Below are 17,425 nucleotides of genomic sequence, written 5' to 3' on the forward strand. Positions count from 1 at the left end.
TTCTGGACAAAGGTTGTCTAGGGATGCGGAATCCCTGGATTTTTCTTGGCCGGTTGGCCCTCGCTTCTCCTCAGTGAGTCAGCACTTGGGATGCCACGCGTGCACTGTTGAGTTGTGGAGACGAAGGTTTTTTTTTATGCTGGATACCTTATCTCTGGTACGGCGCAGAAAGAAGATCCACAACAGCAACCTTGTAATCGGTAGAACAAGGCAGGATTAGGAGTCCAGTAAGACTGCGTTCAGCTGCGAGTACGAGTAGGTTAGTTCTAAGTATCTTTCCTAAAGGGAAAAGTGCAGCACGTAAAACAAGAGTCTCACCGAAGAATGAAATCAGTCGCATGCATTTTTTTAAGTTAGATAATAGTATCGTCAACACCATATATTTTTTTAAAAAATTTCATTACTATTTTAATAGTGTTGTGAATTTTAAGAGTATTGAAACACAATACTTTTTATTTTTAAACTTATCGTCTATTGATTTATTTTTTAACCCTGTTGCCCGTTGGTACATTTTGTAATTTTTTAAACATGTCTCCCTTCCAAACAAGTGGTAGTAGTCTATATGTGTGGTTTTTTAAGAGGGATACCAATTTTTACATTTTTTTATTTAAGAAATATAAAAATAAAAAAGCTTTGTCTATTGCCCGTGTCAGGCCAGCAAATTTACTGCCAGCAATTTGAGAAAAAAATTCTATAAAATCTGATATTATACGTACCACGTGTTCTACTCTTTCATCTTAGATCAGAAAATGACAACATACATCTATCAAACTTTTGGTGAAAGTCCCGTGGAAATTCGTTCCGGCAATTTGGCCCATACAGAGTCGGTTGCCGACCCAGGACCTACGAAGCCGCGCGTAGACCCCTCACCACTGCCTGTCTCACACGGCCCAACTCCTTACGCCGAAGCACGCAGGGCCACGCGCTCCCCAGCCCATCCGCGCGCGCTCCCTCCGAACGGCAACCGCACCGGCCCACCCCGACCCGCGTGGGCGGGCGGGCGCCTCGTGAGAGAGGCCGTTCCTTCTCCCGGTCACTCGCACGCCTCCGCCGCGCGGCTCGCGGCGCCGTTAGCTACAGCCACCTGACTGGCGTGGCAGGGTCACTCGCGGACGTGCCGCGCCGCGCCGCACGGGACCGCCTGCTGGCTGCCGCTGCTCCGACGCCCATCCGCCCAGGCCAGCGCAGCGCACAGTCGCGTACGCGTTCGTGCACGGCAAGGCGCTGCTGCTCGATCGTCCGACGTGACGCCATGACTCGATTACTGTACGCTCTGCGTGTGTGCAACTCGCAACTGCCCCCTCAGGTTCTTGCATATCAAGCACGTAGATAATCGAGAGCTAATCATGTATTCATCATGTCATAGAGCCGAATGATGGATCGATCGGGTCGATCCTGCGTCGAAGTGTTAAACAAAGGCACCTGATTACCTCGACCTACGTGCCTACGCACTCACGAATCCTGAGCAGGTTGAAGTATCGAAAACGATAGCAGCGTACCCATTTGCACGTAGACCTGAACCTCGGAAAGGAATTGGAGAGCACGCAGCTAAGCATGGGAACAGGGCAGCAGGAAAGTGACGCCTGACCTAATTCCCTTGCCTTCCCCTGTTCGGGGTTCAACCGGTTCTGACCTGTTCCTCCTGCTATCGAGACGGACTGAATCTGACTGACTTGCATCCGAGAAACTTCCAGTAGCGTTCGCGCGCGCGCGCGACGGCTATCCTTATCGTGCGAGCGATTGGCCGGCACGACGTCATCGCGCATCCGCTCGGCTGCGATGGAACTTTATACGCATACATACAACAAGTAGCTCCCTAATAATATATAATCTATCTATTTATAATCTTAATATTTAAGCTGCAAAAGAAGCTTTTAGTCACAAAATTACCACATTAATTAGGAAAAAAAAGTATAAATCACTCAATGTTATGAATATCTACTGGTCTAGATTTTTCTAAAAAATCCATATTAAATACAATTAATAAATAGCTAGATTCGAAATTATAAATTATGAAAAAATAACAGTTTGATTTTTATATGGTTTGAGAAGCAAAATATCTAAATAAATAGTCCAAATAAAATAAAATAAACAATAATTAAAATTAGAGTTAGAATAGAAAAAGAAGGATCCATATCAAAATTAATCGGTGAAAAAGAGAAAGATATACACCGTAGATTTTTATGGATCCTAATTATAATGTCTCAGATTTATGGTGATATAGATAGATTTTACAAAGCAACCAAATAAAAGAGTTCATATATAATATAATTAGAGTTCATATTTGAACGAGAGTTACATCAACTCCAGTTTAGATTCTATCGCATCCGGTGGTTGGTGGTCAAATCCCTAAGCATCGTGCTGGTGTTATGGCTACGTTAGCGGAGGATAACACACGACAGAGGGGGTATGGTCTGATTTGGAAGCAAGGCACGAAGCGCTTCTTATCTTGTATCAAAAATGGGATTTTTCACGATGGCCAGCGGTTGCTTCATGTTATCGGAGAAGACGACGCGAGGTGAGCAGAACGTGGCCTGATCTAGCAACGAGGAAGAGAAGGGGCTGTCAATGTTGAGGTGATGGGAAGGGGAGGAGCTGGCGATGGCTTGGGCATAGCAATGCTCCGAGGGGTGCTAGATTCAATGGACCAATTTGGCGGATCAGGACGCTTAGATGAGATCGAACAAGGAGATAAGCACCAGGTAGTGATTTTAGGATCTCAAACGATCTTGTTAACCCTGGTGTTGCACCATCGTCGTCTTCCGCTGTCAGATTCGCTCGGCCACCGCTCACACACACATGCATAGCACACACGATCACTGTGCTGTCATCTTCTGATGTGCGTGTCCGCATGTGTGTCACCCTAATACAATCGGCTGAGACTAGGCTGATATATGAAGTGCGGAACTCGACTACAACTGAGAGTGAGAGATCAGCATTGCAAAGACAAATAGGGAGAGAGATGAGGAAAGAGTGGACAAGGCCATGTGGAGGTCGCTTCGGCACATGAAGCATGCAATTCGACCACGACACGGCCACAGATTCATGAAAGCCAAGACAAAAGAGGAACTATGTAGGATTAAAGACATGGCAATAGCCAAGAAACTTGTGCTAGAGGTAGGCCCAAGCTTGCCGGCATCCACCATCACCAGGAAGCTAAATCGGTTGGTGGGCACCGTCGCGAGGCGGACAAGCTGTAGAGTGAAGGCAGTTCTGATGGTCAATGTCGCATGCGAAGGCCAAGGCATGCATTAGGAACATTGCATGCTCTCCGGGAGACCATGTACGAGTTGAACGATATGACCAACGGCTACAACGACATTGCGGCCAGGCAACAACAGCAGCCAGAGGAGGCAGGAAGATCAGTAAGCGATATAGTATATTCTCTTGTTAGAAACAATGCTAGCATATGTTTGCTTACCAATTTGAATCAGCGTTTCTCTCAAACTAAATACAGAGAATGCTTGATTGCTCATTTGGTTAGATAAAATACTTACTTTAACATTCTTGAAAGGAATCCCCTACTTATGTTTAGAAGTTACATTTACCACCTGTCGGTGTATCAGGAACCAGGGGTCCCTGAGTCCCGAGACCGGGCCGGCCATCCGCCACGCGTCACCATCCCGCGAGGTCCGCCCTGCAAGATAAGAAGAAGCTAAGTCCCGGGAGAAGGTGCTCGGGGCCGCCGCCTCTGTTTCCCGAGCACCCCAGTTCCCCGATGATCCGCAGAGTCCAAGTACCAGGAAGGAAGTGCTCGGAAGGGTCCTCGCCTACCCCCGAGTACTGTAGTCCAGGTTCGCGCAAGATCATCCGACGCCCCGAAGGGTCCCATCGTCGGGGTGTCAGCCAGTCAAAGGCCCAATGCCGCATTTAATGGGCACGCGCGGCCTGACATCCTGACATCCTGACATTCTCAGCTGCCCACGCCCTAGTATCAGACCCTATCATGCTCTGGCAGGGGGGCGTGGGTCCATTAAATGCACGGGTCCCGTCCCGTTTCACCCGGGTGTCTCGGGATAACGTTGCCAAAATCGAAGCGCTCCGCCTGCCACCCTGCCCTGGCAGAAGTACAAGATAGGGTGGGCGCACCGGGCACCTCAGCGGCTGCCCGGTGGGCCCTCTTATTGGCGCCAGAGGACATCCACAGTGGCGGGTGGTCGGATGCACGCCACAATTTTCCACCGCTCCTGTCACTTCGCCAAGACAGAATGATGATGCCTTTCTCCGTGGCGCCTTGGCACTCGCGCCCCCTCTTTCCCATTCAGGATAAGTCGAGGTCGGCGCGCCTATAAAAGGAAAGGATGGAGAATACATAAAGACATTCCGCCTCAGATCCCGAAGCTCTCAATAGACTCCTCAGGCCCCCCGAAGCCCAGATCAAAAGACGAAGAACATCACAAACAAGCTCAAGCCAAGCTAGAACACGAGAGCCTCAAGCTCTCTGTAGACAGCTCACCCCTGTAGCCAGATACATCCTTGAAGAATTCCCCTCAATGAGAGATATAACACTCACACAGGAGTAGGGTGTTACGCCTCCGTGCGGTCCGAACCTGTCTAAACCCCGGTGCACCCATCTTTCTTGCACTAGGTCGATCATCTCCCACCACCAGCCACTGCATTTATTTCCGTTCCCGTTTATTTCCCAGACAAGCTCGTTCAGGATCATCCCCGGGCCGAATCTCTAAAAAGGGGTCTCTCGGGATCCCTGCGACAGGAGTTCATCCTCCGACACCACCCCTAATGGTTAATTGGTTAAACAATTAATTTTTCAGTTTCCAATAACTTTATATTTCATTTGAACTAAACTATTCACACAGTTGAAACGATTTCTATCTTTGTTTAGACTAGAAATGAATTTATTTATTTATTCTGCTGGTGGCTAAGAAAAAAAATTGATGTGAATAGAGTCGCCATTAGTTTATATCATCATCCACTGTTGTCCATAAGATTGAATACAAGACACAAAAAACTAATGTTGAGAAGCTGAATAAGGAAATGCATGTAATTTTGGAGCAGGGGGTTCAACTAGGTCTTCCACCAATCAATTCAAAACCACAGAGCTGGATAGTTGAACATGAAAATATGAAGCTAATCGGCATGTTGACTGACAACCAAAGAATCAACCATGTTGTCGAGATAGTTGGTAGTGGTGGAACCGGTAAGACTACATTGGCGTGTAATGTATTCGATGATCACCACACAAGAAATGTTTTTAGTATTGTTTTATTGGTATGTGGATTAAAATATTTCAATGATATGGAATTACGGTCTGCAATTTCAGGTTCTGGTAGCATCAAGACTTGGGGAGCAGGAAATATGAAGAAAATTTAGGATTGTCACTTGGTTGTAGACCAGGTGGTGGATAGAATATTCAGGGCTCACCTGGTGGAATCTGATAGGATCAGAGATTGGGGAGATATAGAAGGAGAGGTAGCCTGATCAGGATCTGAACTGGAGCTCGACAGAGATAGCAGAGAGTTTTGTGATTTGAATTGGATAAACTGGAAGGAAACAAAAACATAACTTAAATAGAAGGTTTCCTAGCTCTCTAGACAAAATAAGGTTCCCTAAGAAAATATCCATGGTTCAATCGTGGTAGTTGGTCAAATAGATCATCTTTTTTTTTACTTACATAAACTGGAAATATATGTTGAGCATTAGACAATAAGTCATAAGTAGCAATCACGTGACCATTCATGATGAAAGAATACTCATTGATGGCTTAAAGTGGATTATTAACCTCTTAATTAGGAGGAAAAGAGATCACTTATTGTTTATTAATATACTTAATGGTTATAAGTGACATAATTATTAGTATTATTCTTTAGAAGTACCATCATGACAGTATTATTATGTGAACCCTAACATCTCCAAGATGCTACAACAAAGCTTCATGTTGCGAGTATCGTGTGGTTTTGAAACCGATCAAGGAACCCTTGGTGTACCGGCACAGGGCGTCAGACTCTAGGTCGCCCAACACCCACAATCTCAAGCTTGGCGCATCCATAGGAGCCTGAGCACACAAAAGCAATACAAGCAACTCTCTCCCAAGATCTAGACCGAGCCATCGAATAATCAGCTGTGTCCTCAAGCAACTGCCAACATTGTTGAATCGGTTCTATGGGTATGCCATTTACTGATGAAGAAGATTGCAGTTTGTGAGTCAATATTGCCGAGTTTGTAAAATGGTGCAAGAGGAAAATAAAGCTCTAGCGTTATGGTTGAGTGAAGTTGATGTAATGTCGTTACAGGTCAAAATTTGGGACTAGTCAGAGCAAAGGTAATGCATAACATTATGTGAATCAGGTTATGTAACCACGGTATTTTTTTTTTCAATATTTAGTATATGAAACTTGATAGCAAAATTACCTAGAACATCGGTATGGTAAGTTGCAATAAATCCAAAATTGTAGAGAAGTTGCACTTTGTCTCTCTTACAACCATGTTTTTAAAATCTTTTGATTTATAAATAAGCCAGGAACTCAAGTAATTGAGCAATCCAATAGTAAGTTGTAAATGAGTTAGAAAAATATTTCAAAAACTTTTTAGTTAAATATCAAAATACTTGGTCTGTAAATTCTACGTAAATACAATTTGTGAGTTCAAATATCAAATATTTAGTTTAGCCGCATAATTTGCACGGCCACCTTGCTAGTTATATATGAATGATATAATATATATACATACACACACATATATATATATATAGCATTCATATATAATTATATATACATCTTAAAAAGTAGTATATACATATAAAAAATGTGTGTGTATATATGTATGTATGTATATGTATGTGTGTGTATATATATATATATGTGTGTACCGGTGACTGTTCGCTACTAGGAAGGAAAAGCGGCATGTAATTTGCATGGAGTTTGAAGTCAAGTGCTGCTTAGTTTACGTGGAAAAAGGATGGTCAAAGTTTTGCGTCTGCGTCCGCCGTTTCGTTTCAACGCACGGTGAACGCGGCGCCGTGTTTGACCGGCAAGCTGCGACGATGGAACCAAACGAGGAGAAGAATGGCTATGGCTTCACGGAAACAAACTTGGAGAGGAGCCCGGTGAGGTTTCAGATTTGCGGACCAATTCAATGCAGCTCGGCAGCCGATTCAAGCGACTGCAGGTCTGAATCTGTGAAGAGATGGTGCTAGAAGCCATTGAAACAGAGGATGCAGCTGCAGTGCCAATTTCAGACGACTACATGGAGCTGTTGGGGCCTACAGGGACAAGTTTTCGTCAGCAAGAACCAACTCTTCTGCCTAAAAAGCGCAGAGCTTGTCTCCTACACACTTCATAGTCTGGTCAGCCTACAGTTGAAGTACTTTGTTAGGTCCAAATGCATTTGGTACGTTTCAAAAAAAAGCATTTGGCACCTTCTTTTCAAGAATCACCTTTTGAGTTCCAGCTGCCACTAGAGTGACAGCAGTGACTGAGATCTAATTTACACCTTGTAAAGACGACTTGCTGAAGAGGCAGAGTTCAACTGAAACACATGCACCTCACAAGAAATATCCTGAGAAGCAAAGCCAACAAATCAAGATTCAAGAACAATCTTCTGAACATGAAAACGAATTCGTTTTCATTTATCCCCCAAAACCACGAACCAATCAACACCAATGTTTTCCACTGTTCACACTTTACATCAGAATTTTTCTGCCAAAATTCAATTTTGGTCAAACCAGAAAGAAAAGAAGTGGAAAGAAAGAATGAACACATGTGCACGCTCCGGTGATCGGCGTACGAGGCGAGCCAAATGCATCGCGGAGCTGTGAAGAGTGAATCAGTTCGCCGACGGCGGCGTCTTGGGCGTCTTGGGCGGGCGGGCGGCCTCAGCTCCAGCGAACCCCTGCTCGATGTCGCCGGCGCCACGGGGGCTGTAGGACGTGCCCACCACGGCCTGCTTGCCCCTGCTCAGTAGCCGGCGCAGCGACCGCAGCCGGGCGGACACCGGCGACCTCATCTCGTCCGCACCTCCGGGCATCCTGCTCGCCGGCAGCGGTGTCGTGGGAGAGGACCACGTTAGGGGCGAGTTCACGGCCACGGGACGCGTTGGGATGTCGATAACCAGGTTCTCCTTCCTGAGGCCGGATCCCGAGGAGCTCGTGGAGGCGGCGGCGATGGGCGGGGGCGGCGGCGGCATCGCGAGTCCGGCGTTGGTGACCTCGTCGTGGGTTCCCCAGAAGAGCACGTTGGTGGGGAACACGGGGAACTCTATCGTGGGCTCCTCCCGCGGCACGCGCGGCAGCCCCGCGGCGGCGCCGACGGGCGCTCGGCAGAGCGGGCACGTGTCGTGCGAGTGGAACCACATGTCGATGCACTCGACGTGGAACCCGTGGCCACACTTGGGAAGCGCCCGCACCTTCTCGCCGTCGGCCACCTCGGACAGGCACACCGCGCACTCGAGCGCCTCCTTGCCGCCGTCGGCAGCGGCGCCGCCGTACACACTAATGGGGAGCGATTGCAGGACGGATGCCGGGAGCCCGCGGCTCGGGATCGGGGACGCATCGACGAAGAGGAACCGCGAGGAGGGTGTGGACGGCGCGAGGAGCGGGTTGGCGCCGAGGTAGCGCTTCGCGTAGAGGTAGAGCAGGAAGACGAAGACAACGACCATGAAGAGGAAGATGACCGCCGCGAGCAGGACCCCGTTGCTGATGGCCAGCTGCTGCTGCCCCGCGCCCGGCAACGCTGCCGCAGAGGGTAACACCTGCTGCGCACCCGCCGGCGGCAACGATGACGACATGGCGATCACCGCTTCCTGGAACACGCGCTTCTTGCTGTGTTTCTTGGCCGACGACGACGGCGAGAGGAGCTCGAGACGAGACACGAGGAGTGGGGGTAGAGAGAGAGAGACGAGCTGGAGGGGAGCGTCTGCGAACGGCCTCCGTATTTCAAGGTGAGAGGCGAGGCGAGGCGGCTTCGCGTGGTGGAGAGGTGGGATCCTCTGCGGCCAGATCACGCGGCTCGCTAGCCACGAGATGCCAGTCTGAGATGTAGAGGATCCGGGGGTGACGTGAGGCGAGGCGGACTCTGTCAAAGTGGTTGGGCGCTTGTTCTGGGTTGCCTTCGTGCTCTGCCGCTGCGCGCCGCGGCGGCCTCCGAGAAGCATCCGAAGAGCAAACAATTTGTATAGGATCTGATATAAAAAAATTTGTGAGATTTTAATCTATACCGTATGTATGTCTTTCATTTGAGAACGGTAAATATGTAAAGAAGAGAGATATGTGTCACGCTAAGAGCGAGATCTTTTAAAGAACCGAACCATGTAGAATTTGTTCTGTCGGGAGTAGAGGTGGGACTTGGGCCGGGTCGGGCCGGTCCGACCCGACCCATTTGGGCTTTGGGCTTCTCGGACCGTGCTAGGATGGCTCGATAAACTATTCGGGTCAGGTCGGGCTGGCCCAATCCTCCTTCAGCTAGGTCCAGATCTGGCCCGAATGCACGATGGGTCTTATCAGGCCGGGCTGGCACAGGCCCAGCACCACCATACTCCACCGCGTGTGAGGCGCGAACCCATTTTTTACCGGACCAGACCACCCATTAGACCTCATATCAAGGCCCGGCCCGGCCCGGCCCATAAATCAGGCCGGGCTGACCCGGTCCATCAGTGCTCGGGTCGGGTCGGACTTAAGCTTCACCGGACCGTGCTGGGCTCGGACCGGCCCAAAATATATGGCCCAAAGTCCCAGCTCTAGTCGGGAGAGGTTGCCGCGGCACGCGCGCAGCATGCAGGAACCCAAAAAAACCTCCACAGCCAGGGTGACGAGCTCTTCACTGGTCGTCGTGGTCGCCGTCGCCGACCGGGCCATCAGCTTCACAGTTTTTCGGCATGAAACTTTCGTTGAACATGAGTAAAAATCATCTGCGTTTGACGTGCACAAGGCTTTGGTTTGAAACGGATTGACGGCACGGGGAATCGATTCATCACCTAGTGTATCATCACCGGTTGGTTTGAATTTTGGCGTAGGAAATGAGATGAACTGGAACCAGGCCTTGTTCGTGGTACTGGCGGCCGTCCCATTGCAACCCATGTGGAGAGGTTCAGCGCTTCAAGTCGGACCGTGCTGCCATGGTTTCATGGACCTTAACGGTACCACATCAGGACGTATTTCGACCGTGCAGTCAGTAGCGAATCTAGCGTAAAAACATAAGTAGGATGAAGTATCATAAATCAGTGTTATCGGAGGGTGAAAAATATGATGTAAAAAGATTAGCGTGGAGATCTCATCTACCAAAAAGATAGGACGATCACCTTATCTCGTCCATTTGATCAGTCCACCATGTATACAGGCGTTGGGGTCAGTTGCCGCCTGGGCAGAGTACCATGTGACCTCTCAAATCAAGCATTCATATTGAGCGGGCGATGTTTCCCATCGTGGTGTCTGAAATTCCAACTGAAGTTCTGGACAGTAGGAACCTTTCTCTATCAGTTGGACTGAATCTACATTTTAGGTCCCGTTTGGAAGCATGAAGTCTGCAGAACGTAAGAGCATGTTTTGAATGCAGGGTCTTCACATGAATTCAAAGAAAACAGTTCAATTCCCTTAGTCATCGCAGAAGTTCACGTTCATAACAGAACCGTAGTGATTTTTTTTATAAGCTGACTGCCAACATGGCAGCACTATTTGATGATATCAAACTATCGATATCATCAACAATAGCAAAACTACCCTCCAGATTTAACTAGGAGGTACTTGGTGTTTTTTCATTAAGTAAAAATAGGTACTAAAATTTGAGTTGGAGATGACTCGAATCTGAGTGATGATAGAGTATACTGTGTACACCCGCATCTCATATCTTACTAATTGAGCTAGACACAGTTTCTTCACATGGGTTTTACTTGTCCCACATTTTTGCACTTCAAGTCATCATGACCTTTTTTTTTAGAATACACTACGACTCATTTTATTACCAAATTTTATCATAGCGGCGGCGGAAGTTGCGATCATTAGAAACGGAAAGGCTATAGCCTATGGTATATCACACTGCCACTAGTTGGTGCAAACCATAGACTGTACGTCTTCTTTTTAACAGTTGACAACTTTACATCATCACAACATTTTACTGTCATCTAACTAAACCCACTGATCGCGGATTGATGATTTGATCCTCGCTCCCTCACGGAAGTTTACGACCCTTTTTTAGCCGTAGTCGCTGGCTTTTTCGTCAAGACAGACAGTGCTGTCAACCGTGACCAACGGAACGGGGAAATGATCCGTGCTTGCTTTCAAATGTTCGGTAGGTGGAGGAAACGCGTGCCGTGCCGTGCCGAGACCATTGAAAAATTCAGAGCGATGTCGTCAGCACGAGATCTGCCGGTCGTCGTCTCCGCGGTCCCGCCCATACGACCCACGGCGCGCACGGCCAATCACGCCTTTCCCGCGTTGCGGTGGTGCTCGTGCCGGGAAATTGTGCCTCCACTGCCAAATCCAATTCGCTGCCTGTCAGCACTCGGTAGTAATCCGCTAAGCCTGGTCATTGCAAAATTCGTCTGCTCGTACGTCGATCAACTACGGTTGTCTTTATCCAGGGAGCATACGTCTAGCCAACGTTAGACCATCGTAAGGAGTTTTTTTTTTTTTGGCAGACGAGAATCTTTTATAAAGAGATTTGCGTAACGATTTTTCTTTATGATTTCTGTTACAAATGATTTTTAAGACTATTCTCTACGGAACAAGATTCTCTCTTTTACTTTGACAAAATTTTTTAAGAAAAATGATTAGAAATGAAAAAAAATAAAAAAAATAAGAACAATAAAGGAAATCAATAAAAAACGAAATGAAAGAAATAAGGTTAGGATGGTCTTAGAGCTGGAAACGCAGCTGGTGCGGACGCAACTTCTGATCACCGTGTGATGAGCATGAGAACTTAGAAAAAAAAATAACAAAAAGCCACGCATACTGACACTAGAATAGTGACAAGTCACACAACATGGCTGCAAGTTTGGGAGAGCGACTCCCATCCTAATTCCTACATCACTTGCATCGTCCCCTAGTCCCATGCAACAGTTACAGGATTAACCCGCAAGAGGCCTAGCACGAAACTCCGACTGTTGCAAAAGCCTGGTGACGCCATCCTCCGAACGACCCGGATGCCGGTGCCCGTCGTGCGCAGGAAAGGATTATCGCGGTAAAGAAATGATGGTGGCAGGTTCTTGGGATCAAGGATTTGTAGGGAGAGCAACGGACAGAGGAGACACAAAGGGAGTGCGCGGGCAGACCGGCGGCGGGAGACGCGGAGCAGTGGGGACACGGCGAAATGCCGGGGCTTTTGCGCGGCATCTCGGGCCGGGCACTAGTGGCGTAGTGGTGTGTGATTGGGAGACCTCAGCGCCCCCCCGGGTCTCCTGATCCGCCGGGCGCGACGTGACGAGAGCGATCACAAACGCCGCGTGCCGCGTGAGGGAGAACACCGGAGCGACGACGCTGGCACGCGGGGGCGAGAGGTTTTCCGCGCTTTCGAGGGGGGTCAGTCAAGAGCTCTCTGCCGGAGGACGGGCAGGTTCGACGGTTTGTCATTTCGCAAGGCGACGACGCCGTGCCATGGCGGGCTTTGGTGGCGGTTTGTGCGTTCGGCCAATGTTGCTCGGCGTCGGGCCGTCACCACTGGGACCGGAGCGGAGCACGGATTCCCCGATCGTACCGTGCGCCCCTGGGGACGAGGAGTCATGCGCTCCGCAACTACAGCGCTGCACACGCCGCGGCGCGCGACCCGGTTGAACTCGAGTGGAAACTGCGAAGCTCATGGAGCAGGACTGTTTCCTCGGCTCTGGTGCGCAATCGAACAGTCTGAGCTGCGTGCAAACCTTGGGACTCTGCCGATCATCTGTCGTAGACGACAGACCGAGTCACCGAGGTGCTTTTGCGTCGCCTACTAGATCCTTTATAGCGGGCGACTGGCTACGTAGTCGTCTTAAGGTTCATTGCGCACATTACGCATTTTCAAATCCTAGAGAAGATACAAATACATGGAGAACGCATCCAACCCATATCGGTCACAGTCAAACTCTGGTTTCTAGCCAGGGTGACAAGGTTCCTTACTATTGGGCTGTGCAACAATTTGCACTCGTGCACCACTCGCTCCGTTTCTTCATAATGCTTATCGTGTAGCCGTAGGCATGTCTGCCTCCTACTCTCATGACATTGCCATCTCCGATCCTCCATGATCCTCCCTCCCGATTGATATGTACTCGTGCGTTTCATGATCGATGGTACAGAGTTACAGCCAACTTTTTTTAGAGGAATAGTTACAGACACCTGAAAGACCCTTTTGCTCGTCGGATCTGACCACCTCAATGCTTAAGATCTACATGGGCCTTTATTATTTAGGCTGTTATTAGTATTAGGACGGTGCCTATGCGTTATAACGGTATTTATATTTTGAATGGCTATCCTGCTATTATAATAATATGAAATAAGTAAAATAAATATGATGTGTAAATAATACCTTAATCAAATATAGAGGGAGCCAAATAGACGGTCCGACCCAGAATGGTATAGATCCATTTAACCACGGCCCGACTAGGCCAATTAGCTAAACATATCATACCGTACTGGCGTTAGCCACAACACGGCCTACTTAGGATCGGGTCTTGTCGTGCGGGCTTCCAGTACGGTAGGCATAATGTTGTTTTTTCCCATTAGCCTAATAACACATGAAAATAAAATAAAAATTAAAAACCGACGGATGTGAGAATCAAACTCACGATCTCATACATGGGAGACACACTCTACCACTATGGTACGTATCTCTTTGTATATTAAAAATAAATAAATTATATAAAACCTTATAAAAATAGAAAAAAACTTCAACAGGCCGTGCCGTGCTTAGATCGGGCCATTTTTCCCGTGCCTCGAGCTGACCCATTAGACCCGGCCCAGTTGGCCACATTTAGTCAAATATAACATACAGCATAGCGATATTCTCTATTGTTTCATCGTAAACATAATTACAAACAAACTATTAGATTGTTTTATATCAAATATAATATAAATAAAAACAACAAAGTACCGTAGCATATTTACAGAACACATATGATGTGCAGATAATACCTTAGTCAAATATAACATATAGCATAGTAATATTCTCTATTGTTTCATCGTAAACATAGTTACAATCAAAATTTAATTTTTTTAATCAAATATGACATGAATAAAAAACAATAAAGTACCGTAGCATATTTACAGAACACATCTATAAGGTGATAACTTCTTTGTAGACTATATTCTTGGTTAGTGTGCAGCTTGAATTTAAGTCCATATTATTTCCCGACGCAGTAAGTATTTTAAAATTGCTCCTAGCGATTGCTCGCGATAGGGCGACGTAGAGTTAATCGTGGGAGAAAACCGGATTAGGGAGGTAGACCCTGACATGTGGGCCCCTGACTTTTTGGGGGCCTGTGCGACCGTTCAGCTTGTACTTGCCTAGGGACGGGTATGTGGTAGTTCTATATCATCATCATCATCAAGCGTGTATCCTGATTGAGAGCTTGACACATTTCTATCAACCACTATAGACCAAAAGATGAGAAATCACAGATTATCAAAAGCTAAAAGCATATGCGTATCAACTATGTACAGAGGAAAATCGTTGAGACCAACCATAGCCAAACTTTTGCCAGTTCTCGTCTTTGCCTACATGATATGCAATGCTTAAAAATCAGCAGAAATTATGTTAACCATTTATGATAGATGTACCCTTAGAGTTAGATGAGTCCAGCAAATACGCGAGTTCTAGGAGCTGGAGAAAAGACTCAGTTTGTGGATTTCTGCAGGGAACTATGATAAGAAAGGAAATAAATTTAAACTTGATGTCAAGCATGGTCTTTATACAAATATTTTCAAAGGTACTAGGATTAACACTCAGATGGAATTAGCAAATGCTTAGAACCACATGACATGACGCATAGTTAAGATGTGAATATTCAAACTTACCTGTCATGTAGAGTTTAGACATTGGATTGGAAGCATTGAAAGATGGTGCAGTCTGGACAAAATCAGAAGGCTTAGCCTCTCTAGTACTCAACTTGCTTCTAACCTATTGTTGGTCATCTTGAGTGTCAAGCAGCTCATACGTATAAATAAAGCAATTGAACAATTCCAGATGCAAAGGTTAAGAATAACAAATCTCCAAAGTATCCCATGTAAATAACAAACTTGCCTAAGTGATAATCCCGTTGCTTATGTATTCCTGATAGCCAGCAATTCGGATGTTTCCAAACTTAACAACACCAACAAACCCCAAAAAATATATGTCAGGTGCTGCCCATCCTCCATAGTACCTAATAGTAATAAGACCACAGTAAAAATAAACAGGCATTACATTTGTCAATGAGCAAAGAAAAACATCAACAATAGACACATAATTCAACAATTGTTCTCAATCTATCCAATGATGAGATGCTATTAATAGGCTATTAATCTCCTTGTAATTGAATTCTAAACAAATTCATAGTTATAAGAAAAAGAAAGCCCTAGTTTCAAGACCACTTCATTCAACACCATACTCTGCTTATAGGTGCCCTAGAGACATGGACTGTAGAGGTGATTAGTAAATAACATAGTTCAACAAATACTCAGACAAGAATAATCCCAAAAAAATTGAGTTGTGCTAAAAAAATTCATAATACTATGATTCAGTTTGTCTAATTTTGTCACTGCCAATTCTAGTTAGTTGCTCTCAGAGTGGACCCGAAGATATGCTTAAAACCTGAGGCCAAAGAGAAACCATAAATTTGTATCTCAAAATCCGCATTGAACATAAGTGGCAAAGACTCACAGTTCCCACGGATAATTGGATGCTTCATGATTTCCTCCGATGAAGATGGTTGGGTATGGAGCAACTGCTTGTCCTGAGTAGTACTTCCAAAATGAGTTCATGGTACTAAACTTTGGTGGGATGTTAACACACTGTAAATCATTCTCATTCCGAACAGCTTGGAAGAATAATGCAACGTCAAGTGGTGATATATATTAACATCTAGAGAGCTAGTACTATATAAAATTAACAAAGATTGTAGTTGTTTCTCCCAAGTCTCAACCAGGCGAACAATTGTTAATTCAAAAGAAACAAAGAACCACACGATCTTTTTTTAATCTCAAATGCATCCTATATGTCATGCAAACGTTACATTACTCCCAAGAACCACCCCGCAAGTGAGGATTAGGGAGCACACTTGGAAATCGCCACAACAGAGGAGGAGATCAATCTTCACGCCCTCAGTCTCCTTTATCCTGCGCAGCGTGTCGTAGACCTTGTCTAGTTCCCCGTGCATGCACCCCTCCACAGCGATCTGCACAAGAGCACCCAGCAAGGCATTACGTCGAACAGGTAACCCACGGGCCGGACAAGCCTCCACACTGCGGCCGGTGCAAGCAAAGTCACACGCGGGGGAGGGGTAGAGAAGAAGGGATGCGAGAGCTCACCTTCATGGTGCGCCAACGAGTAGCGAGCGGAGCACAAAGAGGAGCAGCCAGAGAGAGGAAGGGTGGAAGTTTGGAAGCTCGCCAACACTAAATCGGAGGCGGAGGGGGGGGGGGGGGACGGGGAGAGGAGGAGGAAGAGGAGGGGGAGAGCAAGAGCGAGCGCGAGGAGGAGGAAGATGACCAGGGAGGGGCAGCGCAAAGGCATGACGTGCGCAGCGAGCGCGAGGAGGGATCTGGGGAGAAGGATCAAGCGGGGAGGCGGCAACGGCGACGGCGACGGCACGAGGATCAGGGATAGTTGCGGCTTGCGAGGCAGCCTGCCGCTCTCCCACATGTGGCCGGCCGCGCAATGGGGTGGGCGGGGAGGGAGTGCGGCGGAGGATGAGAGGTGTGCGACGGTGAGGTGGAGGTGGAGGTGGAGTGGGGCGTGGATCGGGGGGATATCCTCTAACGTTACGAAGCAATGTCACCAAAAGTAACAATGATTTGAGTCTAGATGAACAGTACTACAACATTATTTAGTGTAGCAATTCTACTGTAGCGATTTTACTGTATGTTGCTTTACTGTAGCAAGCAATCAGATACGTCCGTTTCGAATCTAACAGTTGATGAAGGGTTAATGTCACCGTTACTGTTCGCTGGTGACATTGCTTTAGCAATGTTAGAGGATGCGAGTCCAGATCGGGGAGGGAGCGAGCGGGTCGGGGAGGGGAGACATGGGGGCGGTTACGAAGATCCGAAACGGAACGAAGGAGCAAGTGCAACGTGTGATGATAAGAGCGGAGGTATCACCTGTCTAAGAGCTCGAGAGGATTGCTATCACGTGTTTCTTTAAATAGTAGATATTTTTTATTGTTTTTATTTTATTTTTAACAGTTAGGTTCACCTCTCAAGCACACTCATATATAGTTTGGGCTGTTTCACCGTGTTTATGAGCACACCACAAAAATTATTCAAATATATACCATAAAGCACCAAAAAACGAGTACGAATTAGTCAATT

The 17,425-nt window shown here is 47.0% G+C and overlaps 2 protein-coding genes across 2 annotated transcripts; both read right to left on the bottom strand.

Moving 5' to 3' along the window:
• Window positions 1–7,555: 7,555 nt before the first annotated feature.
• On the bottom strand, window positions 7,556–9,104 carry LOC133930710 (RING-H2 finger protein ATL3-like). The gene has a single exon (XM_062377425.1). The coding sequence runs from the start codon at window positions 8,740–8,742 to the stop codon at window positions 7,783–7,785; it is 960 nt and encodes a 319-aa protein (XP_062233409.1). The 5' UTR covers window positions 8,743–9,104; the 3' UTR covers window positions 7,556–7,782.
• A 7,070-nt stretch (window positions 9,105–16,174) lies between these two features.
• On the bottom strand, window positions 16,175–16,826 carry LOC133931271 (uncharacterized). The gene is made up of 2 exons (XM_062378123.1): window positions 16,424–16,826; window positions 16,175–16,290 (listed from the first exon to the last, which is right to left on the bottom strand). Exons 1-2 carry the CDS (start codon window positions 16,755–16,757, stop codon window positions 16,217–16,219), a joined length of 408 nt encoding a protein of 135 aa, XP_062234107.1. The 5' UTR covers window positions 16,758–16,826; the 3' UTR covers window positions 16,175–16,216.
• Between the last annotated feature and the right edge of the window lie 599 nt (window positions 16,827–17,425).

This window comes from Phragmites australis, chromosome 10 (genome assembly GCF_958298935.1).
Source record: "Phragmites australis chromosome 10, lpPhrAust1.1, whole genome shotgun sequence".
NCBI lineage: Eukaryota > Viridiplantae > Streptophyta > Magnoliopsida > Poales > Poaceae > Phragmites > Phragmites australis.